Here is a 25721-nt window from a genome sequence, read left to right on the forward strand (position 1 = left end):
AGGTGAAGGCATCTTTCCCACAAAAGGATTTCAAATAAAGAGAACGTTTAGGAGAACTGAGTTCTCTAAAGATAAATAAAAGTTTATCTTCATAAAGGTTTAAGCACTTTTTTTTTACCTTTGAGATAAAAAAAAAAAAAGATTATCAACAATGGAAATGTTTCCTTTTTCAGAATTCTTGCCAAAAAAAACAAAAACAAAAAAAAAAACATGCACTTACACAATAAACAGATGTGTGAACTCCATTTCCTTATTTGCATACGCATTCATGATTTACAAAAAAGTTGTCTAAATGAAATAAAAACTGTTAAGCACTGTGACAGTTTTAAAAAGCATCATACAAGATAAGGCACAGAAGTTAAATTGTACAAAATCAGATGTTTTAATTAAATACTGCAAACTGAGAAAACCCTTTGTTTGTATATTGTTTTAAACTTGTATATTGCAATTTACTGATCATTTAAACAGCAATCATATTTTAATATGACCTTATTAACAATAAAGTGCTTGTTAATGACTTCTCTTACCATCTACTATTATCTGACGAACACAGAAAAGCCCATTCCCTCTCCCACTCATCATAAGAGTCTAGTTCTGCAATATTATCTAATTCAGATGAGAATAATTTCAGAATAATTCACTTTATTCCTCTCGATTATAACCGAGGTTATTTTAACCTTAGTTATTTTTTCGTTACTTAATGACACTCCTTTTCTTCACCTGGAAACATCCTTCAAAATGTACACAACAGGAATGTGATTTAATTTGTAGTGATAATGATATAATACGTATACACTACTGGTTAAAAGACTAAACCTGTTTGATCATGTGACCCGGTTTGTTTGGGGCGGGGGGTTTAGCTTATGATGCTAAAATCAAGTCATCAGTACTGGATCGTGCGACCTGTGTCAGTTTGTACTTTCGTTTTTCACACCTGGATTCCAGCAGCTATGTAGGAAAAATCTCCAGTTAGAGAGATAGACCCTCATACGTCTTTATTATCACTGCACTGTTTCAATATGATTACAATTTGCCTGTAATTCTGTTTATTGAGCGTTTTGGGAAATGTAAGTATTAAAACAGACAGACTATCCTAGATGAAAATGTACTCTGTGGTCTGAATTAGACGTTTCTTGATTTGTTTAATAAAGATTGTCAGCTCCCTATTTTTTTTTTAAAGGTGACTCAGTCAAGTGCTTCGCCATTAAAACAAAGAGAGACCCTTTAAAAACATGCTAGCACACTTCACTCTGTGCTTTCTAACAAGAGAAGGCCGTTTAGTTTAGAAAAACGTTGCATGAAATCTTAGCTAACATTCTCACTATAAAACACATACGTACATGTAAAAATCAGTCAGTGAACCCTGTTTTGACCCTCGTGCTTTACAGCCTTAAATATGTTCTGCAGATTATACACCACTGTGTATTAGAAAAGGCATGTCTGAGTGTGAAGGTTAATCCTCAATGCTGAGGATCCAGCAATCATAAGGTTCTGAGTTTGATTTATAATATCTGGAGTGTAAAGTCTGAGTGGGTATAGTTCACTGGGGGACAATAACACTGCTCAACATAACCACCGCTTTACATCAACTTATGATATGGTCAGGACTGAGTCTGCCAGTCACTTGTCACTTCCTTTTCTCCTTCCAACCAAGAGTCTGAACTTGACCACTGAAATGGGTGTCTTCTCCAAGAGGAAGTGCTAAATCATATAAAGAGCAAAGAAAATCTGATTTATTACTATGCAAATAGTAAGGGGAACAGATAAGGGCAAAAGTACAGTAGTGATCATATTGTAATACATTTTGGCAATTTTATTCGTATAACGTTCAAGTTTGAGCTTTTCAGTAGTTGCCAAGCTGAATCTGACTGACAGAGTCATCGCTCCTCCATCCAGTAGCAGTCTTCTGAGTGTAATTAGCATGAATCTTTTGCCATCCAATGGCTATAAATTCTCAATAAAGTGTATCCAATTGGTCAGTCCCAGTCCAACAGGAGTAGGGATTTTTGTTGCCTGCATTGGCTTTACTGCTTGTCCTGCTCCTTGTGTCTTCCCATGAAAACAGTTGTTCAGATAGCAGCATGGGTAGGCACATACATGGAAGGACACACTGCCTGAGCTGGTGAGGACTTATTTACTATCCGCTCGACTGACAGGCACTTCAACTCCCTTCTGTCCTGTAGCTGTAAACAGAAGAAACATGAATACGCTTAGCACCGCCAAAAGAAAAATTGGTTACTGGTCATGATTGTTACTGCTCTGACCTGAATATTTTTTTCTTCTTCCAATTTAAAAACATCTATTTGTGCTTTTTCTCATCAGTCTGGGCATTCCCCCCCACTTTGTGTAAGTTTAGACAGGTTCTAATATAATGTGAGCTAAATTTGGTGAAGATTGCACAAAATTTGGAGGAGTATCAAAAATGGCAGTTAGATGGACGCATTTTTGCCCATGTTATTGTAACTTTTGACCAGTAAGTGGCGTGGTCACGAAATTTGTTGCATAGCCTCAGGGCATGGTCCTGAAGCTGCCTACCAAGATTTGCGTCAGTGTGCAAGGTCATTGCTGAGATACAGCCTCACATCCTGTTTGGCGTTTTCCGACATCTGATTTGTTGGCACATTACAGGCAAACCATCAACATTATTTTAATAGCTTTTGTCCAGGTTGGTCTGAATATGATGTATGCCAAATTTGGTGTTGATTGGACATACTGTGTAGGAGGAGAAGCAAAAAAACAAAGAAAAAATCCAAGTTGGTCAACAAGTAAGTACACTTGAGTTTCAGATCTTGGCATGCATTCACTTCAGCACACTCTGGGGAATTACAGGAAAATTTAACTGTGAATTTAGCACAAATTCTTCAAATGATCTAAGGAAAAAAAAATCAAGTTGCGCAGGCACGGAACATTTGGGTATGAAACTGTTTTTCCCAAAATCCAAGATGGCAGAAAATCATCGTAGAGAATGAACTTGACACTGAACTTACATTTTGGATGCACGGTTCAAAAGTTATGACCAAAAACGTACTTCCAAATTAGGCCAAAATTTGACCCGATGGTGGCACTAGAGTATTGGCAGCACTTGGCCCAAATTTCACAACGTTTTACCGGACTGTTCTATGGGCTGCCATAGACACCCTTGCCAGCAGCAAAAGCAGGAAAAGAAGAAGAAGAAGATGCAGAAGCAATAACAATAGGGTAATAACCTTCGGTGCTTGGCCCCCTAATAATAAGCAACGTATCTAATCCGTTTTCTATACTGCTCATCCTACACAGGGCCTAGCGTTGGGTGCCAGCGTTATCATTAAGAAACCGATATAAAGAGTGGCATGGTGGTGTTCCCATCATGAAATAAAATGCTGTAATAAAACACAGGTCCTTAGTATTCATTTCAGTCAAGAATTTTCTGGAACTCACCTAATCTGTACTTTTCCTTGGCATTGGCTCGCTCTTTTGCATCAAAGTACCAAACTGTGATGGCATATCTGTGACACGAACAAACAAAAGAGGTGAGTCTGGCAATTAATACGCGCTGCTTGCCAGTGAGTGAATGTGCACACAAAAATGTTAGACACTTTTGAATAATCCCACACACATTTCAGAAAAAAATTTAAGTGTAGTTTGACAAACCTTCTTTTCATACATTGCAGCAATGTATTTGCTACACTGCCTTTGTATATATTTTCTGCAAGGGATGGGCAATCGAGTGTAAACTAGACTGCTTGTGTAGTAAACAGTCCGTTGTGATAAAGGCAGACAGGAGTTTAAGGCAAACTGTATACTAGCCACAGTCTACATACAGAGAGCTACGCTGCGAAGCAGGCTCATTTGTTTATTCCACGCTCTCGTTCTCTGCTATATGAGCTCTTCTGCTCACTCAGGAAAAGCGTACTTCCTGTGCCCTGCCGTCACTGTTTCATACACACGAGACATCTATATTATTTTCAGCTCCCTCACTGCACTGTTATTGTGTTAAATATTACATATTAAATAAAAACTGCGAATGCCTTCGTAATTACCTACAATGAAATAAAACAATGGAAGTGAATCAATTTACAATATTGTTGTCCATCTCCAAGGATATTAAACTATGCACAAAGAATACTGCTGCATTACTCTCTAAAAATCAAACACAAAATAGCTCCATAATACTTTACAGCTCATTTGATCTGAAACTAAAATTACTCTTACATTTCATTCATACTCTGAAAACTGAAAATAAATATATAAACATATCTAAATACAAAGTCAAACTGTGAATTGAAAACAGTTTAGCTACTACACAAAAAAAATAAAAACAGAACACAATGGGCCCAATTTTGCATTATTATCTAGACTACACATAAAATAAACATGGCACTGTGCTAATGTTTACTTAGCAAATATTACCTCTACAGCAAGAGCTATTTGACTTTATTTGTTAGTGACATTCACTAATAAGGTATAAAATGTTTGGCTAAGTATTACATCATCTACTTGAAACCAATAACGAAGCACTACTCGGTTACATTAAGCTAACTTTTATACTGTGTACACCAAGACTGCTAATCAAATAGCTCACATTATTCTAATTATTACATCATTCAAACCAGTAGCTAAGGTCACTAGCCAACTAGCTAATGTTAATTAAATTAACTAATCTATTTCAAATGGAAACACAAGACAATATACTAAATAATAAACTCACATTTGATTATTTTTTAAAAAAACAAACAAACAAAAAACTAAACTATGACACTGATTCAGTCACAAACTAATTCAATTCAATAAATTAAATAAACTAAAACAAAGGGTGTTTTTCTGGCTCAGTGAAAGACGAAACATTTAACATGACAAAATTAGACTTTTTAACTGAGAAACACTTCTACAAGAGGACCTGCTACACCTTTTAAAAACTCCATTATTTATTTCTTTTTTGGTAAAAGTTAACAGCATAGTGGGGAGATTTGGAACAAAGTAAACGTAAAAATATGCGTGTGAATTAGCATGCTATGGTTGGCTAAGTAAGAGGTTATATGAAGGACTTGTGTCAAGAGGAAGCATGTGCGGGTGAGCACAGAACAAACCAGCAGTCAGTCACAGATCACAAGGAAGTAAGAAACGTGTGATTATGTGTGATGTGTGTGAGATGTCAAGCAGCCCTGATGGTGCTCTCTACTGTTACAGCACGAAAGTAAATTCACAACAGTTAACTCACCGAGTAGCATAGGCCGGCTTCACTTCGTGAGGGTTTCGCCTGTCTGACCAGAAAATGAGCAGACGGTCAAAGAACGGCTCGATGCTAGCGACAACATTTCGGCCCTCAGGATAGATCTGCAGTAATCCACCATGAACCTGAACACACAGACGCACACCAAACAGACAAATACACACAAACATATCACGCATGCTGATAAGACCCAGAAATCAACTGTGGATAATAATCATCTTTAAAACACATGCACTGGTTTATCTGTTGGCCATGTATAAAATATTCCCTGATGGGTTTTTTCTTTTTTTCAGTAAAACAAGCAGGTTTGAGATCAGCAGATAAAGGAAGGTAGTATAACATCATACTGCACCTTCACATCCCAGTTCTTATTCAGATAGTAGATGCACGTAATGCAGCGTCCATCTCCGTTTGGATTATCCACGTGACGCACGTATTTCGTGCCGTTGCCAGGGTAACACGCCACCATAGCCTGAGGAGGAAAGCAGAAAGGTCATTCTGAGTAACAGTAGCAGAGTAACTGTGGGTGAACAAAACAACAACTGAGCCTTATTATAATCTAATCTTTTTCAAATCCTGTATTACAGTCTTTGCTTGTAATTTATGCACTGTACACATATATAAAATAACCATAAGCTGTGATTACCTTCAAAAGTTTTATTTGGATGTCAAAGTACTCAAATGCTTTTATTAGCCTATAATTTTTTGACTTGTATAGACAGTACATTTTTAAACATTTATGAGGAAAACCCCTGTAGGATATTGTTGTCCCATTCCCTTTTCAAAATTTTTATTTTTGGAATGCATTTGATTATTAATGGTCCAGTAATGGTCCAGCCGAAACCTTCACGTTTTTATCGAGCGGAAAACAAAATCAGCTAGAGGCAATGTTTGTTGAAAATGATCAATAATAGCTTTCCGACACATACTTTGATCATTTAGATGTAAACAGACAATTGATAGGTAAATGTGCATTTATTCAAGAGTCTTAAGTTCATCAGGTGAAAAGGGTTATCTGGCCAAGAAATATAAAAACGTACATTTTGATTGACTTACAGTACATTTTGTAACTAAAGTTATAATATGGGATTGTAAACATTTACATTACTTGCTTTCAAATAAATAGATATTAAGAAAAGTTCAAATAGGATTCGATCAATAAAATTAATTCTCACAGCTCTAAAGGGCAGCTCGAAAACAGCATGTTATAATGTACAGTTTCCTTGTCCAGGCCAGACACTGAGTGCCTAGAGACTGACAGTTTAATTTCCTTATAGATCCCAAACCCAGACACACAGAGCAGTCGTTCCAGATTGCTGTATTAGGTTTAAATATGGCTACTGTTAGCAGAGGAGATTAGCAAACAGTGCAATAGGCCACCCTGCCCTCTAATCCCAAACTCACACACACACACCTGCATGCACAAATATTGCCACTTATTTACTTTTTTCCAGTCCTGTAAAAGGACAAACGCAAACTAGGCCTGGGCAAAATTACAAAAGAAAAATTTTTCAAATGTATCAAACTTTTCAAACTTCTCAATTAATTTTTTGTAGTTCTTACATAATGAAATTGAAAAATTACACAATTTATTTATAAAGTTTTTTCTTTATTAGAATGGACTTTGGAAAATAGCACCATCTATAACAAATAATGCAAAAAATCCATCCATTTTCTATACCGCTTATCCTACAGGGTCACCGGGAACCTGGAGCCTATCCCAGGAAGCATAGTGCACCAGTCCATCACAGGGCACAATCACATACACCTTCACACGCTCATTCATACACTATAGACACCCCCGGCTTCACGAGGAGAACATTCCAACTCTGCACACACAGGGCCACAGCAGGAATCGAACCCCCAACCCTGGAGGTGTGATGCGAACGTGCTCACCGTGCACCTTAGTGCAAATAATGATCCTGGTAAAGGACAATAAAAAAAAACCTGGACAATAAAAATTGCTATGTGAGACTATTATTTGTTTAATAAATATCATATTAATACTGTCATTCCGACCAAGCTGATCCACAAGCTGCTAGATCTGGGACTAAGTGCCACATTGTGCAATTGGATCCTGGAATTCCTCACCAACAGACCCCAGCATGTGCGAACTAGCAGTAAAACCTCTTCCCCTCTGAACCTCAACACTGGCATTTCACAGGGAAGCGTTCTGAGCCCGGTGCTGTATTCCTCGTTTACATATGATTGTGTGGCCGTTCACAGCTCCAACACTATAATTAAGTTTGCTGACGATACCACAATTGTGGGTCTGATCACCAATGACCAGACGGCCTGTGGAGAGGGGGTGAAGCTCTTGGGACAATGGTGCCAGAGCAACAACCTGTTTCTTAATGTCAGTAAAAGTAAGGAGCTGGTGATCGACTTTAGGAAACAGAAGAAGGTACACGCACCCATCAACATCAGTGGGGACAAAGTAGAGACGGTCAACAGCTTCAGATTCCTAGGGGTCATCCTCACTTCTAAACTCACTTGGACTTAGCACACAGCATCCATCATCAAAAAGGCTCACAAACACCTCTATTTCCTCAGGCATCTGAAAAAAGCCAGGATGACCACTACAGTTCTCACCACTTTGTACAGAAGTCTGGTGGAGTCTGTCCTTACAGGGTGTACTGCATCCTGGTATGGCACTTGCTCCATACTGGAAAGGAAAGCTCTACAAAGGGTTCTTAAAACAGCTCAGAAAATCATCAGCACACAGCTACCAGCAGTTGAGGACATGTACGCTACATGCTGCCTCAGAAAGCAGAGTGCATCATGAACGACCACGGTCACCCTGCACAGGCACTTTTCTCTTCTCTGCCCTCTGGCAAACAACTCAGGACTATTTGAACACGTGCTACGTGATTCAGGAATAGTTTTGACCCCAATGCCATAAGACTGTTCAACACACATTAATGTGTAATAACAATAATGACTCTGGACACTTTATAATAACAATATTGTCACTTTGCAACTTGTTACTTTATTGCCTTATTGTATTGTCACTTATTGTCTTATTGTCTAGCAATTATTTATCTTTGTAATTTTTGTAAATTGTTGTAATTTCTGCACACATGTACACTTGTGTGCAATAGCAGTGACATATCTATTGTATTCCTGTCTTGTCTATAGTCTGTGGAGTAGCATTCAAGAAAGTTGTACACGGTACTTGTACACATGGTACTTGTACAAACGACTTTGACTTTGAATATGACGTCGTTCCGACCATCACATTACCACTCAGGAGAGAAGTCAAATTCAGCATTCTATTTTATTTTATGTAAACTTGTTCATCTAACTTTTCAAACTTGTACCAATTCCATATTTCTGGAGTGATATCTCCACCTTTCTTTGCTATGAGCTTGTTTTTTTTTGTTTGTTTTTTTAATTAAAATGTGAAATATGCATATCTAAACATGTCGTCTTGATTAGAACATCTGAAAAATTAAAAACACTCATTCGTATTAACCGAATTAATTGTGAAAATCGCCCAGCATTAACGTAACACAAGCAGCTTCAGATGATTGAGTTTTTAAGAAAAAGGTCCTGCTCCTCCAGTTTAAGGTCATCTCCATGTCAAGACAATGAACAGATTGTATCGCACCTGCCTCACTGCACGTGCACCTTGACTCTGAGCTAACACTGCCTTAAGACATGTTTCTCCTGCTGCAGGTGTAAAATGGTAAATGGCGCACTTATATAGCGCTTTTATCCAAAGCGCTTTACACTGTCTCTCATTCACCCATTCACACACCAATGGTAGCAGAGCTGCCATGCAAGGCGCTAACTTGCCATCGGGAGTAACTTGGGGTCCAGTGTCTTGCCCAAGGACACTTCGGCATGTGGAGTCATGCTGGCCGGGAATCAAACCATCAACCCTACGATTAGTGGACAACCCGCTGTACCACCTGATCCACAGCCGCCCCTGTACTTCATTCTTCGCCAGTGGAAGCACTTAACAGAAGACCCCTCTTTCTGCCAGGAGTGCATTTCATTTAACACCCTTTCAGCCTTTCATTTTTACTGTAAATGAGCAGAAACGAAAGAAGAAGCATTACCGGTCTGAAGATCATAAACACTACCAAAATGTTCCGTCACTAAGCCATTAAAGATGCAGTCTGTGATTTTTGTACTTTGTAATATCTGTTTAGAGGAGAAACTCCTACAGGAATAAAATATTAAAAAACGTCCAAAAATCATCCAACCCAGCAGGACAAGGAGACATCCTGCTAAGTCTCGCTTACACCTAGCATACAGGCTTTCTAGCCTAGGCAGCTTGCATGCATGTTTTACGGTGTGTGCTGTATTTGTTTGAATTTTCAAAACCACTTTAGAGAAATTATACTGACATTGCTGATTACACAAGTAATCCAGTTAATGGTATTAATGAATATTCATTAGTAGGTCTAAATACCTAGCACTATTAGTACTATAAATTATGTCTTAGCACCCAATTGCTAGAATGGGTGTACAGTGTCACAGTGATAAGATAGTTACCTTAAAGCTGACTTCAAAATGCAGATAAAAACATAAAAATTGTCCGTATTATTGCTATTTTTGCCTCATTGTGCCACTTTTCCTTGCTGCCACACTGTTTCATGATAAGGTGACAAAAATATCTGGAGATATTTGTTGTCGTATCCTGTGAGAAAAGAAATTCCAGGAGGTACTCGCTGCTTCCTTTCATCCCCCGCCCAAACCAAGCATTCGCCAAGTTTAAAATGTAAAACATAGATAAAGTTTAAAAGAACTCAGAAAAGCAACACTTCCTGCCTGCATACATGTTATAGACCGTTTCAAACGAATACTCAAGAGCAACGGAAGTGACATCGCTATTCCTAGGACATATCCTGTTGCCGGTTAACAGTTTCCAAAACAGTAGTGAAGAACCATAATTCACACGTCTGGAAGGTGGATTTAAGGACAGGACATCCAAATTAAAATGAGGACCCTGGTGTTTTGTTGTCAGATGGTCAGGTCACAGACGAGGAACTTAAGTCTTCCCTCACATATGGTTCCAGAGCCACAAGAACTGGAGCAACATTACTACAAACTTTGGCCTAAAACTAGAGGCCATTACGAACTGCATGTTTTATCCTAAAAGGGTGCATACTGAACTGTGTAATGTATTCATTTGCCAATCTTGAAGGTTACCCAATTCGCTAGCTAACTCATCCAGCCATACATGTACATTGTCCGCTTGCAATTTCCGCTTCCTTCTAGCAATTAACTATGCAGAATCAAGCGTTTTACTTACTCCAACTTCACCATACACAAGACAGATGCCATCCGCATTAATAGGTGCACATATTTCCCACGTTTCCTCTAAGAAAGTAGCTGTATGCATCCAAAACATGGTAGACTTTCAGTGCCTCTCTGGTGTAAACACACTGAGACGCTTGCAATTGAATGAAAACAATTAAGCGTCTTAATCGAGCGTCATTCAAGCGTCTCTTAAATGAGACGCTTGCAATTCCCGCTTCCTTCTAAGCGTTTTACTTACTCCAACTTCACCATACACAAGACGGATGCCATCCGCATTAATAGGTGCACATATTTCACACATTTCCTTTAAGAAAGTAGTAGAACGCATCCAGAATATGGTAGACTTTCAGTGCTTCTCTGGTGTAAACACACGCTGTATCAATAAAGTAATTCATAAATAAAATAATGCCTATCAGGCAGTCTATACAGGATTTCTCAGAGAGGTTTTTTTTTGTGACTGATGTGGCCAAGAATGCTTGATTTTGCTGCGGCTTTTTTTTCTTCAAAATTTGCGATGCAACTTGTAGAGTTTTTTCTTTTTTTTTGCTTTTTTTGGCGGAAATCTACTTGAATTAGTGAAATAGTTTTGTACTGTGTTTCACAGTGATGTTTGCTGGTAAATGTAGCTGTACTCATGTCCGACGCAAGTAAATCAAAGAGGGCTTTGACTGAATGCACATCTTGACACGTCTTGGTCCAAATCTGCATTAATTTAGAAAAATTTGAAGCTCCTCCGAATATTGCGGAGTTTGCTTGATTTCACGTTAATTACTGCGATTGCAAATTCGCAAAATCCTGGAGGGAATGATCAGGTTAACGGATCCAGTAATTACAAACTATCGTTTATTGTTCATTTCTGTATACATCTTATTTGTTTGCTCGTTGGTAGATTCGTAAATTACGAGCTAAATTTAGTTTTGACAGCTGCATTTAAAAAACAGCACAGCCAGAAAAGTTTTAAGAGAAGACATGAGCAATAACTTTGTTATTGTTTTGTCTCTAAAATGGAAGGCATGGTATTCTAGTGTGACTGGTATGTGTACATCATAAAGACACTCCTATTTCTGTTATCTCTTTCCACGTGCGAATAAATCCTAATTATTATAAATGTCCTCTCATGAGATAAAAAGAACAATTAGGGGATTTGATCCGTTTGGTTTCTGCTATATATACACAAGGGTGCGCAAATATTTTGTACAAAGATTTCATAATGAATATTGTTTTCATTTTAACCATTGTCTGATGTGTTTTCAACTGGTTAATTAATACCATGATACCGTGAAATTTTTAGACTAAGTTATCATTATATGAAAATGAACCTTAACACCCCTAATTGCTACCCATAACGTGTCTGTCTACCTCCATCTTCACACGTTTGTGTGGTTTTGTTTGTGTGTTGCTAAAGCATTGTATCTAGTATTTGAAACTTCCATGAGAAAACTTGTATGTTGCTAGCCCTTTAATGCGTGTCAATTTTGATGTGATCAGCATGCATGTATGGAGTTGACTGATGGCCACATGGTGCACTATTAGGTAAGGGAAGTTCCATCAGTAAAATGAGCCATCACGGTTCCTGCTTTTGCTGGCTGATTCTGAGACAGTGTCTGTGCTTTATCAAGCCCCAGAGAAAACGTATCTTGCCTTCCCCACCCAAACAAGTTCTTGCTCTCGCTTTTCTCATGCTCCATGCCTGTGGATTAAATTTTGCAATATGCTGTTTACTCAATTATAGTTTAAACACCAAACAATAACGTGCAAATCCTTTTAAAAATCCTTTTGTGATTGGTTAACAGTGGGATTTGGGTCAGGAATTGCAGTCTGATTGGTTCCAGTGGCAATGAGAGGAGGAATTTACAGTCAACAAAAGGCTAACAAACACAAATTAGTTAGTGATGTAATCAGATATTGGCGATGACTAGCATAACTGGTGCTAATCCTTGACATACAAAGATATCACTCATTTTTGTAAGGAAAACAGATTTAGTAAAGAAAATGGACCAGATTTTAAACAGCTTCTGAAATCGGCTAACATTACCCAAATAATATTAATATTTTATTTACATTTGCTTATTCAGCAAATAAGAAAAGTAACAGCAACTTAATAAAAATTCCTGAATTATGAATCTAGGGACTGGAGTAGGCTACAAATATTTTAAGAAAGGCAACAGGCAGCTTAAATTACCTCATGAAGTTACTGTATCTAAAAAAGAAAGTAAAAAAAGGCAAGATGTAAATCTGTTTATTTATTTTCTTATTACAAAATGTAGAACTAGATCTTTTGAGAAGCAAACTAAAACCATTTTATTTTCAACTTACTGATTATTAAAATAAACTATGTCTAGACCAAAGCTTATAAATAGTGCTTTATGTTCAGAGGCAGCATTGAAAATCTGCGTGAAGGAGGAGGATGGGAGCAGTGCTGAAAAAAGTAGAAAATCAACACGATTTATGAGAAACGCTACCAAGATAAACCTGTAATCAAACTCACATGTGCAATGTGATCTTTTATCATTATTTTTAGATATCACACAACCCTAGACAGGAGCACTTAAATAAATCCTAACTAATAAATCCATTGAAAAGGAAGCAGACCACTGGAGTGTTGAATCCCTTATTCTAGGTCACAGTTGAACCATTAGCAGATGAGCTATGGCTTCATAAACGTACAGCGACATGAATCACTGACATTGCTGAGGAAAAACACAATACAGTTGTGAGGTATATTATATAACTCTGCTACTAAGAAAGTGATCAATCAAACACTACCACTGAGTGATGTTAGCACAGAGAGCAACACAGCTAATAAACAAAATGTTAGCCAAACCTGCCCCTTTCCCTGAGAATTTAAGTCCTCAAACTGTCAGAAAGCATGTATTCTCTTAGTAGAGGAATAATGTGGTATAAAGGAGTTTAAAACACAGGGCAGGAGAGTCCTCATAGAAGGACATCGTCTCGTCTGTCCTGATTCGAGCTCTATCTGTTGACCCTTCATTTTGTTTGCACTCCGTTTTTCCCCCCTCGTCATTCCTTCCTGTTCTTGTTCTCTGTTTGCCAAGACTGTTCATTAGTATCACCTGTTGATTGTGACTCTTTTTGAACCCTCTGTGCTTCTCTGAGTGTTAATCAGGCGAGATCATGTGATACACAGATTCTGAGCTGGTGTTCCTTTGTTCCTTGTCATGATTCTCTGATGTTTATGTTCGGCCTGCCCGTCTGGACTGATTATAGATGTGCTCTCAGTGTGCTCGCTGTCTGCCTGCGTTTTGACCTCTGTCTGGGGTACAGATTACGAGTACTGGATTAGAACAAATAAGTACGTGTTTAGTACACGCTTTTGTCTGCAGCTCTACATTACAAATGAGGCAGCGTGTTCCATGCTAACAGGAGGATTTCATTATTCCAATTAACATGAGAACAAGGCACTTCAAGTATGAACACAGCAACCTAAAGATCATGAATACAGGCAGGTGACAAATTAAAGGAAAACTTGTGACTCTGGCTATGTTCACATTAATAGATAGATCTGAAAACTGGATTTACGTTTTAAAATGCTCTCCGTATAGACTGGCGTTTTCAAACGTTTTCCAAAAATTGCTTGTCTACACTGAAACATCTGAAAACGCTTATATCCCTATATGGTGCATGCGTAAAAAAAAACCTTAAGAAGCTTTGCGACGCGTCATTTCTGTCAGGTGTTCATTTATTTTCCGTCTCTTTGAATTGATGCCGCAATGTCAAAGACGTACAGAGTTGAAAAAATGCAATCTGAAGGTTGTAAAAGGTGACATTAATCTTTAACAAAGCTATCAAACTGGATAGCAGGCACAACAACTGTAGTACATCGTCCATCAGCTTGTTTGTTTTGCGTTGAAAGAATCACCGTGTCACGTGATTAAAAATACATATTTTGAATATCTCTGTTTTCGCATCCACACTACAACACGAAAGCGGCATTTTCAGATTAATCAGTGCGTATAGGATTTCGGTGAGGTTTTTTTTTTTGTGAAACAATGCTTGACTTTGCTTTGATCATTTTCTAAATTTGAGTTTTTTTTGATGAAAACTACTTGAATTGGTGAAATCACAATTGCACAAAATTGTTTTTCGCAGTGATATTTGTTGGTAAATGATAACTTTTAGCTGTAATCATGTTTGACGCACGTGAATCGAAGAGAGTTTTGGCTCAATGCGCGTTATGATGATGTCACATGACATGTCTTGACCCAAATCTGTAGAAAATTGCAAGCTCCCCCAAATATTGCAGAGTTTGCTTGATTCTGTGTCAAGTTCTGTGATCGCAAAAACCTGGAGGGACCGATTTATCAACTTGGGAGAGCGTTGTTTCGGAAAGCGGCATATCCGCTGGACAAAAATGCTGTCTCAGTGTGGACAGAAGCCCAAAGGTAGAGAAAAAGATGCATTTTTCAAATTTATAAAGATTCATGTGGACATAGCCTCTGTTATGCTGTTTGGGGGCATTTCTTTTGCTGGGATCGCTGAATGGTTTGAGGAGTATGAAAATGAAAGCACCACCATCATTAAAACACCAATTGAGGAAATATCTTTTGGAACTGTGGCGTTCATCCGTCCAATACATTTCCAGAAACTTGGAAAACCCATGCCAAGGTGCACAGAAGCTGTTCTGGTGGCCCAGTACCTTACTAAGTCACAATACTGTTTTTTCCAATTAATTTGCCATCTGTCTGTATGTAGGTATATATACTTAAAACTAACAATGGCACCGATCTGACACCCAGTATTAGATCGATACCTGCATTACATGGTGGAGGACATATTGGATACTGTAACAAATAGGACAATTTGGAAATGGATTTGAAAAAGTAATTTATCTTTGGAACTGGAAATGTTTACTTAGTTTTTGTTAGGATTGATTATTATATTCATACTTTGTTACACAATATAATGATTTGTGAGTGAAGATTGAAGTGCTTCAGTTTTTAAAAAAAAAAGCTTAGTGGTTTTTAAAGAAAACAATATCAGATGGTTATCGATATTGGCTGAAACTCAAGGTTGCAGTAGCAGAAAAGCAAAAGTGGTATCATTTCATTTCCACTTAAAATAGATGTTCACTCTAGATGCCATATGGCCAAAAGGTCTGACACATACAAAATCTCAATCACCAAAAGGTATATTGTCATTAATAGGAATGCAAGAATGTTTCCATAACAATGATTTGTTGTTAAGACCATTACAAGCTTCATATTTTGCCATTTTGGGCTTTAATATTCCCCCCCCCCCCCCCCCCCCCCCCCAGGAGAGTACTGTAGAATAATTAGAATTTAAAAACTCTTTCATCCCATTTAAAACAGGGAGATCTTGTAAAAATGAGAATAACGCTAACTGAACACATTTTGTGCAATGATAAGAACAGAACAACAAGTAAGAAGGACACGGGCATAAGATAAGACCGTACAAATACAGGGACACAGTAAGTGCGGCCCAGGGCAGCTCTAACGGCTCTGTATTCTCAGAACATTTAGAACAGTCAACAGTAAAACAATAAAGGGTGAATCAATGACGAGTCACAGGGTTTGTTAAAGGCTACTCTTGATCTCATATGACCAGTGCTCTGAGTGAGTCACCATTTTTATTATGCATTAAAATGTCATGCTTCATCTTTTATGTCCTTTTGTTTCTACCGTGTTAATTTAATACGTATTACACGTTTATCATCTGAATCATAGCTAAGCTCATTTCATCTTAAAAACAAATAAAAGAGGAATCTTTTGAAAACAACTGTACTGTACATTTAGGGCAAAATACTATTTAAATGTCATGCCTCTTGTCATGCCAGCTGTTTCTTCTACAGTACATTTTTGCTGCAAGATTCCTCTGTTATTTGGTTTGTTTGTTTTTTAAGATGAAATGAGCTAAGCTATGGCTCAGATGTCAAATATGTCACAAATATTCAATTAGCAAGGTAATACTTTATATCCATTTCCTTAACTGACATTATTTAAGGCATACGTAAACAAACCAGAACTTTAGGCATCAAGAAAGTTCTACTTTCTTGTAATACTTGTAATCAAGTAATAGTTGTGTTAGTTGAATTTAGCATTTAACATACCAAATAATTACCACCTATATTAAACAATGTTCATCACTGAGAAAAACCCACAATGTGCACCTGAACACAACCTTAATGAACACATTTGTGGCAACTAAGCCTGAAAAGTACGTTTGAAATGTTTGCACTTGAAGACCAGCACGCAGAATACAAGTAAATCAAAAAAAACTTTTAGGAACAAGCTGAAATGTAATTTTTGCTAATTTATGAGAACTAATATTTATCACGTGTTGGATAAACATTACTCTGTGCAGGGGAATTTAGCTACTTTTAGTTATTTAGTCATGTTACTATTACTTAGTGTATTAATGCTCATGTTTAACATTTGTCAAATCAAATCAAATGTTAATCAATGCAGTAAATAGTGTTAGATAAGGTAAACTTCATGTAAAGCATTGCATAAAGCATTAGGAATACCGATGTATCACTATCGGACTCTGGCTCAAATTGATAAGGTAAAACTGACGACATTATTATTGAGTTGAAAAACTGACACGCACTATAAGAGGTAGACCAATCACAACAGACTGGGACACCTGACCAATCAGAGCAGAGTAGGCTCTCTGAAAGGAGGAGTTTAGCGTGAACGGATCCTTGAGCAAGTCGTTTGTGACACTGAGAAAAAGAGGTGATGCTGCAATGTACATTATGAGGAAATTAAAGTGACCTTGGATGCATGTAAACCTATTGTATGAGAGCTCTAAAACAAAATTAGGCACTTCTATATAGCATAATAGGGGCACTTTAATCAGTATGTAATACAATTCTTCATTTTCTTTATCATACAGGGTGTCCAAAAAGTCTCTAAAAATTAACATTTTAGCTAAAAGTCTTCCAAAATGTATTATTTATATATATATATATATATATATATATATATATATATATATATATATATATATATATATATATATATATATATATATATAGAGAGAGAGAGAGAGAGAGAGAGAGAGAGAGAGAGAGATTTTTTCAGATAGCCTTCAGCATACCTTTGACAAGAAAAGAACGTCTTTAAATCATTCTCATGGCTGGATCAAGAATCTTTTGGGACACCCTGCAGAATAGACAGTGTCAGTTCTAAAATCTGATTGGCTGAGCCACAATCGGAGCCATATATATGCATATCTGTGAACGTATGATGATAACTGAATCCAGTATTAATGCAGAAATAAAACCATTACACTTAAGCATCCATTGTGTCCATAGAATAGCCCAATCTTTGTCCTTTGCCAAAGCTTACTATTAACAGATTACACTACCTGGACAAAGAACTGTTTATAGTCAGTATTAATAATAATAAATGAAATTATTTATTGAACACTGGATTTTTCATATTGTTTATCAACTTGCAACACAATGCAGTGTGTAAGATGTCTGTGACAGCGAGTCTGCCTGAAATTTGAAACAGTGTACCATATCTGACCTTGTGTTGCGCACTGCTCCCAAACAATTAATCTCACAACACTACATGCCCTACAGCCCCCATGGCAATTTCACCTTTCCCTTCCATATTTTTTTACACAACAATGCCTCTTAGTCAGTTGGTTATGAGCTCACGGATGAGACCTTGGTGAGGTTGTTGCTGTCAGAGGAGGAATCCCAGTGACTCAGTGTGTCCAAACCGCTATAAAATCACTCAGCTGACCCTGCTTTTTCTTCTACTATCCAAACACCACTGGACTGACTCACTCTCATTTCAGAGTACTTTAGTCATCGCCTCCTACTTAATACTGAAACTCAAGTTTCGTTCTGAAAGTCACTGCAGGCTTAAAGAAGACGAGGAAGTATTAGGAAATATACAAACCTTTTCATGCAGCATGAAAACTTGGACACAAGTTAAAAAGTAATCGTGTGGTGGTATTTTAACAGTTTTCATGTATACTACTGTACTGACGTCAATACTGTCTAACGACGTTATCTTTGTTCTTGTTGTTTCACTGGCATGCATACTTGTGTGTGTGTATGTGTGTGTGTGTGTGTGTGTGTGTGTGTGTGTGTGTGTGTGTGTGTATGTATGTGTGTTGGTTTGTGTGTAGCTGGCAGTGTGATATGTGATGTAATTGCCAGTCTGCAGCACTCAGCGAGGGGAGGATGAGAAAACCATTCAGGCAGTGTTTCTTAAACACAAACTCCCTCTGTCTCTTTCTCTCTCCCTCTCCCCAGCATCCACCCATCCCATTCCTCTGCTGCGTTTTACAGTTGCATAGGCAGTTGGGGGGGGGGGGGGGGGTCATCTAATGTGCTAAAGGTCTTTGTGCTAAAGGTTTGGCATAGGCAAATTATTCAGGGTATGCCTACCCTTATGGCTACCCTTATTCCATCTTCACCTTCTGCATGCCTTGTTGCCAGGGAAACACTGGCGAAATATTTTCTCCAGCTAGTACGAAAGGGCTTGATAAGGTACCAGAGCAAGCAAAATAATAAGAGAGGGAGGAGGATGGATAGAGAGAGAGAGAGAGAGAGAGAGAGAGAGAGAGAGAGAGAGAGAGAGAGAGAGAGAAAATCCTGGGAGTGAGAAGGCAACCGCTTGGAAGGACCAGCAATTCAGATGCAATGATATTAGGGATTCAGTCAGATTCTCATTTTGTAACACTTTTGACCTCCTTTTCCTCTTTCTTAGACTCAGAGCCTGGCAGCAGAGATTCCAGACCGAGGGTTCTTAAAATTGTTGGAACAAGGATCCTTTTAAGTATAAATGAACTTTTATGGAACCCCTCAGAACGGATTTATTTTTTAATCATCTTGTTATGTTTAGAGTTACTGGGCTTTGTATTAAACCCATTTATTCATGTGACCAGTCAAACAGGCTAGAAACAACTTAAATTAAGCCTCAGAAATTAATTAATTGAGCTAAAAAAAATTTACTGTGATTTATCACAATTAACACTTGTTGGCCAAAAATATATCAGTTCTGCTGTAAATGTCTTTTTCTATCTAATGCCAAGTGACAAAGCTGTGTGTGAATTTGTTTCTTAACTACTTCAGAACCAGGGTACAGGTGTATTGAAGTCATTGTATAATTATTCATTTGAGTAGATATTAACACCTCACTTTTTTCTCTGAATGAAAGAAAGCAGCTTTTACACATGCAGAGGCGTGTTGTGATTTCTTATGTCTACTGGATTAGTTGTGTGAATACACACGAAAACTCTTAATGCATGTGACATCAGGAATGGGGAAATTACTCCATTGTTAGGTGTCTTGTGATTCTCTTCTGAATGATACAGCAATATTCATAATAGGACTTTTACATAAGGTCCAACACAGCTGATTTCCCTGCACTAATACAATGCTAATGCAGAATGACTGTCATTCATTTTCGATATACATGCATGACACAGAGCCGCAACTTCAGAGACAGCAGCAAGCCACAAAGCGACAGTGTGACAAGAAACAACTGAATCGAGATTTTCTCAGTTCTATGCAAATTAGGTAGAATAGGGTAAAGCAACAAATCCAACAAACCCAATCCTATGGATTAACTGCAATTAATTCACATTAATTCACTGCTTGACGCACAAAACTGTAAGAAAAACTTATAATTGTGGCTTCACTTTATTGTCATATGCAAACTTACATTAAACGTGTATAGAGACATTATGAAGAAAATTAAAGTTCCGACAGAAGTAGCAGAGCTCATTGTTGTCTCTAGTGAGTGTACATACACGGTGTGGCCAAAGGTATGTGGACACCTGACCATCACACCCATATGTGGACCTTCCCTAAACTGTTTGGAGCACACAATTTGTTTAGAAAGTCTTTGTTCTGTAGTATTGTGAGTTTCCTTCACTGGAACTAAGGGGCCCAAACCTCTTCCAGTATGACAGTGTACCTGAGCACATAGTGAGATCCATGAAGACATGGTTTGCCAAGGTTAAAGTGGAAGATGTTAAGTGGCCAACACAGAGCCCTGACCTCAACCTCAACCTCAACTTTGGGATGAAATGGAATGCGGGCTGTGTGCCAGGCCTTGCGCCCAACATCAGTGCCTGACCTCACTAACGCTCCTGGGGCTGAATGGGCAAATCAACACAGCTGCGCTCCAAAATCTAGTGGAAAGTCTTCGCAGAAGAGTGGCAGTTATTATAACAGCAAATGGAGACTAAATATATAATGGAATGCTCAAAAAGCAAGGATATGATTGGTTGGGTACTTTTAGCAATACAGCGTAGCTAGTACAGTTTCTTATTTGCCAACAGAGATCAAACAAAGCCCAGCATGTAACATGTACATCAAACAGTGTATGTCCACTGTAGCAGTCACAATACACTCACAAGAGACAAATTAAAAGTGACACAAGCAATTTGTCACTTGCCAGTAGGGCTGAACCTAGGGTTATGATTAATTACTGACGTGAGTAGTTATAGCATGTATATTCTGGAGACTAATTATTAAAAAAGTAATTCAAACGGAAACATTTTTGTTAGGACAAAGATAATCATCCTCGAACCAAGCATGAATAAAATGTGAATTAAAGGGTGTCTCCATACATAGGGAAAATAAACACGTTCTAGCAAAATGTCTTAAAAATACTTAATTTATATATGTTTTTCCAGATAGCCTTTAAGAATGCCTTTGACAAAAGAAGAACGTACTGAAATCATTCTCATGGCTGGTTCGGGATGCTGTCGCAAGGTTGCGATGGACTGAACTGGGGGCCGAAGTTGGGAGCGACGACTCGTGTGTGTTTACAAAAAAAATGGCAATAATGCAGAGGATGCTTTGTAAATAAAGTTACATTCTGCGAAAGTGTTAATTTCCTCTATGTATGTATGGAGACTTTTGAGACACCCTGTATTATGCTTAATGTTAATGGCCAGTTTTAATATGACAATGGACAATATTCCGGTCATGTGTTTGATAAACGCAAGAGGCATCAGTGGACATCATGGAGAAAAAGGAACAGTACATACTGGCATGACCCGACTAGCTCAAATAGTCAGACCTGCGTCATTGCAGCAGCTCCACTCCTCCCTATTGATGTGGGCTTACGGGCATGGTGGAGCACTCACAGACTGCATCTGGGTCAAATACCTCATCATACATAACTCAACCTTTATTTTCTGAGCAGGTGTGTTTGCTATTTGGCACAGAGAAAGTGCATTAACCTTCAACTGCACTGTGTTGCCAACATTAAGTCAGACCTGTCTGGTTTATAAGATTACTACACTGAATGCCGCACAATGTTTTTGTGAATAGCATGCTACATGCGTTGTCTTTATTGTATTTCTGTCGAGGAACAACAGTATAAACTATGCATCTTCTACAAGTCAAGTTTTGATAAGCGCTCACTCGAAGACACAAATACACAGGAAGAGCACTACACAACAAATACCAACAGACACAAACACACACACATACACAACTGTAGGCTGCAGATGCAGTAAGAATGCATTGTTTTGGTACTGGGTTGCAGGTAGATACTGACAGAAAGTCTACAAACCTGAAGCTCTGATCGTGAGAGTTGATAGGACAGATGCTCGGCAGAATGACAGCGAAGCTACATTCTACTCCCTAACTGTGAAAAACATTCAGAACGCTAATACATGAGTGACTTGATTACATCATATCACCCTGCCCATAACTTCCTTCATACTTTAGACAGGCAAGATACAAACTATGATGTCTGCCATTGTTTACAACTATCTGCATTAGCTGAGTTACACACAAGCATACGCTTTGTCTCTGGGTTATGAAAACAGTGCAATAATTCTCATAAAAACATTGAACCATCTGCACTAGGTTCATCAAAACTATATCCAGTGCAGACGTCAGGGCTCTACCCAGCCCACCTCTCCTAATTAGCCTCAATTGAGTATTACCATGCGCATACTTCACCCTCACAATTTCGGAAATGAGGCAACTAGGACAGCACAACATAATAGAGGATGTGCAATGACACTGCTTCATTTCACAAGCCAGCCACGAGTAAGCGCCAATCAGAGCCAACGACTGGGAGCCAATCTTTGCTGTCCTTTGGGGGCTACAATGGACAGGCAATGTAATTCTAATACACTGATCATTTATTGTATTATTCATAAGGATGTCCCACTTTGTGACCCTAATGCCATTGCTTCACTACCACACTACCTCATGTCTCAACTTTCACCCTACTAGGGTGGTCACGATAACATGAACATATGATACTATACCCGCTAAAGTACCACTATACTAAGTAGTATCACAATACCATGCAAATGGTACCACAAAATTGACATAAATACATAGATACAAGTGAAAACAGAGAAAACGAATTTTCCTCTGAATACTTTATTAAAGAGAATGAATAACTGGCTATTGGAAAAACTCAAGAACGATCACATAACTGGCAAGCAACTAATTCAATGTGCCACATTTCATCTATTGTTCCCTAGAGCAGTGAAATCATGCAAATGGAATTGTCCTAAGAGTAACAAGAATGAACACAACATTTCTAATAAATAACTGAATTTGGAAATTAACTCCAAAAATATTATAAAATTGGAAACGTTAGCTCACTTACTAGCAAACGTGGCTAATTTTAGTATTTACACACAGCGGTTAGTATAACGTTAGCTCGCTTGCAAGCAAACAGGAAATCTTTAAAGATATTAAGGTAAAGAATTTAGGTTAAACGAAGTGTCACTAACCTTTGTGTATTCTGCAAAAGCAGTGAGATGTGATGTTTTAACGAAAATAGTATTAACTGCCGCACATACAACATTGCTTACAGTACTACCGTATTCACGATCCTACCGTTTTAAAAATTCAGTAGCATCAGAGGTATTTTGAAGCTTTAGTATTGCGATACTACTGTAGTGCTAGTATACCATGTATAGTGCTAGTATACCATGCAAATCTACACCGTACCACAAGTTCATCTGGCTTCCATTAACCTCAAGAAGGTCTTTAATTGGATCTCTTCATGCCTCTTCAAAGGACTTTCAGATCTCGTTTCCAGAAAGTACCATCACCAGGACTTTATCTCCTAGCAGTACGTACAGGAGTTTTTTTGTGATTGTTGCGGGCAAAAATGCTTAATTTTCAATCAAAATTTGTGATGCAATTTGCAGCGTTTTTTGTGCTTTTTAACTGAGAAACTAGTTGAATTAGTGAAATTGCAATTGCACGAAATTGTTTTGCACAGACTTTCACAGAGATGTTTGTTTGTAAATGAGACCTTTTAGACCTGTACTCACGTTCAACGCACATGAATCTAAGAGGATTTTGGCTGAATGCACGTTGTGATGATGTCACATGACGCGTCTTAGCCCACGTCTGCGGAAAATCTGTGGTAATTTTGAAAAATTGCAAACTCCTCCAAGCGGAGTTTGCTTGGTTTTGCATTCATTTCTGCAATTGCAATATTGCCAGATCCTGGAGGGACTGTCCCAGGCACACTACAGCTACATCCAGACCAAGATACAGAGCCTCGGAAATGTCTTTCAAGATAAAGCATGCATCAATTTGACTTGGACTTCTTCAAGAGCTTGGCTATCTAGCTACACATAGAAGCTGCCCAAAACTGCAGCCCAAGTTCTTGGATTCCTCCCCAGTTTTTATAGTCCCACAATCATTCTTCATTTCATTTGGTAGAGGACAGGACCTGCAAACATATCTAATCCCTGCACATGTTCCCAAACACAGTCAAGTGCAGCAGTATTTTAATATTTAGTGAAGTTTGAGCGCAATCCTAACTAGGTAACATTTTAAAAAATAAAATACATTTCAAAAACATACTTGTACATTTACTGAAGCTGAATCTCAAATTACTTTCTACACTATTCATGATTTGTACTGACTAGAATGAAGGTGGATTTTAGTTGGATCATAGCTAAACAGAAACATTAAATCACTGCTTTAATCATTTGATTGTCTGGCCTCTTAAATGTGCTAGAAAAATTACTTTTAAGCCATGGACATTAATCAGGACGTCTGTGCGATCAATCAACTGGTCACAACTGTAGAAAGGCACTATAAGTGAGCACAGACTTGCATTCATTTCACAGATTTTGGCAAGTATTTTCTGTAAATTACACGACAGAAGCAAATATGTTTTGGAACGGAACATCTCATTTTTCAAATCATAACGAAATTTTTATTTCAAAACAAAACATAAAAAAAACTCCTTTATCCATTATATACAGTCAGTCAGGAACCAATGGGAATAGCAATATATAATGCTGATCAGCAAATATGCTGATCAGAATATCTTGACCAAAATCTGCAAAAACATGATACGGCAGCTGAGAAAATGCATAGAGCATGTAGAGGTGCAACAACTAATCGACGTTGTCATCGAATCTTATTATTGATTGGTTAGTCTGTTGGATTTCTTTTCCGAAAACATGCATCCGAAAAATGGCAGAGAGTACAGACCCAGATAAGTTGTGCCCCAAATATGGTGAGCAGACATCCCGCTTTGTGTTGAATGTTCTGTGTTGCAGTGAACGGAGGCAAGAATAGAAAGTCGGGCTCCTCGAAAGACAGAAAGAGTCAACCAGCACAGAGCCATGTGTACATGCGTGTGTCTATAAAATAAAACTGCTGAAAAGTGAAAGTGAAAGATAAAGAATAGCGCTAGAGCCTTTTGAGTTGTTCCAAGCCTGCCTCCAGCTTCCTCATTCCCTACCCGAAGCTGGGAAAGTGTTACACTAAGGTTTTAGTTATTTTTTTCTCATGTTTCTACGATAATATTTCAGTATATTATAAACTGGAATAGACAGAAAACATCAGTTGCATTGCTCTCGAAGCAATCGTTCCCAGGGGCGTTGGCCAGATCTGACATTAATCCAATGATTGTGAAGAAAGTATTGACGCCTGTCATCAAAGAAGTATGGTGTCTCCGCAGAACAAAAAAAGGCGTTTTCCAATTATTGGGTGTTTTCAAACCAGGATAGGCGTTTTCAACCGCTTTACTTGAGTTGTTAAAATAATTCACACCGTTAACCCTATTCATAAACGTAGTTGATTGGATCATCCAATTTGAATGGCTGAGCAGTGTCTAGCCGGTCTGAAGACTGAACACTGATTGGGAAACGCCCATTTATGTTCTGCAGAGACCTATACTTGCATCAAAGGACTGTCAGCTTTCACTCCAACTGGACACACGTCAGGACAAGCCATAGAAATTCTTTTTTTTTTTCCATAAATTTTTTTATGCAGTAATGT

General features: G+C 38.1%; 1 protein-coding gene across 1 annotated transcript in view; it reads right to left on the minus strand.

The window, feature by feature from the left end:
* Positions 1-1711: 1711 nt before the first annotated feature.
* The window catches only part of egln2 (egl-9 family hypoxia-inducible factor 2), a 29717-nt gene continuing 5707 nt past the window's right edge, over positions 1712-25721 (minus strand). The window contains exons 3-6 of the mRNA XM_017491121.3: positions 5562-5681; positions 5198-5334; positions 3418-3485; positions 1712-2183 (exon numbers count right to left, since the gene is read on the minus strand). Coding sequence (XP_017346610.1) covers positions 2131-2183; positions 3418-3485; positions 5198-5334; positions 5562-5681 — 378 coding nt within the window. The 3' untranslated portion in view covers positions 1712-2130. The remainder of the gene's footprint in view (positions 2184-3417; positions 3486-5197; positions 5335-5561; positions 5682-25721) is intronic.

This window comes from Ictalurus punctatus, chromosome 17, assembly GCF_001660625.3.
Source record: "Ictalurus punctatus breed USDA103 chromosome 17, Coco_2.0, whole genome shotgun sequence".
Taxonomy (NCBI): domain Eukaryota; kingdom Metazoa; phylum Chordata; class Actinopteri; order Siluriformes; family Ictaluridae; genus Ictalurus; species Ictalurus punctatus.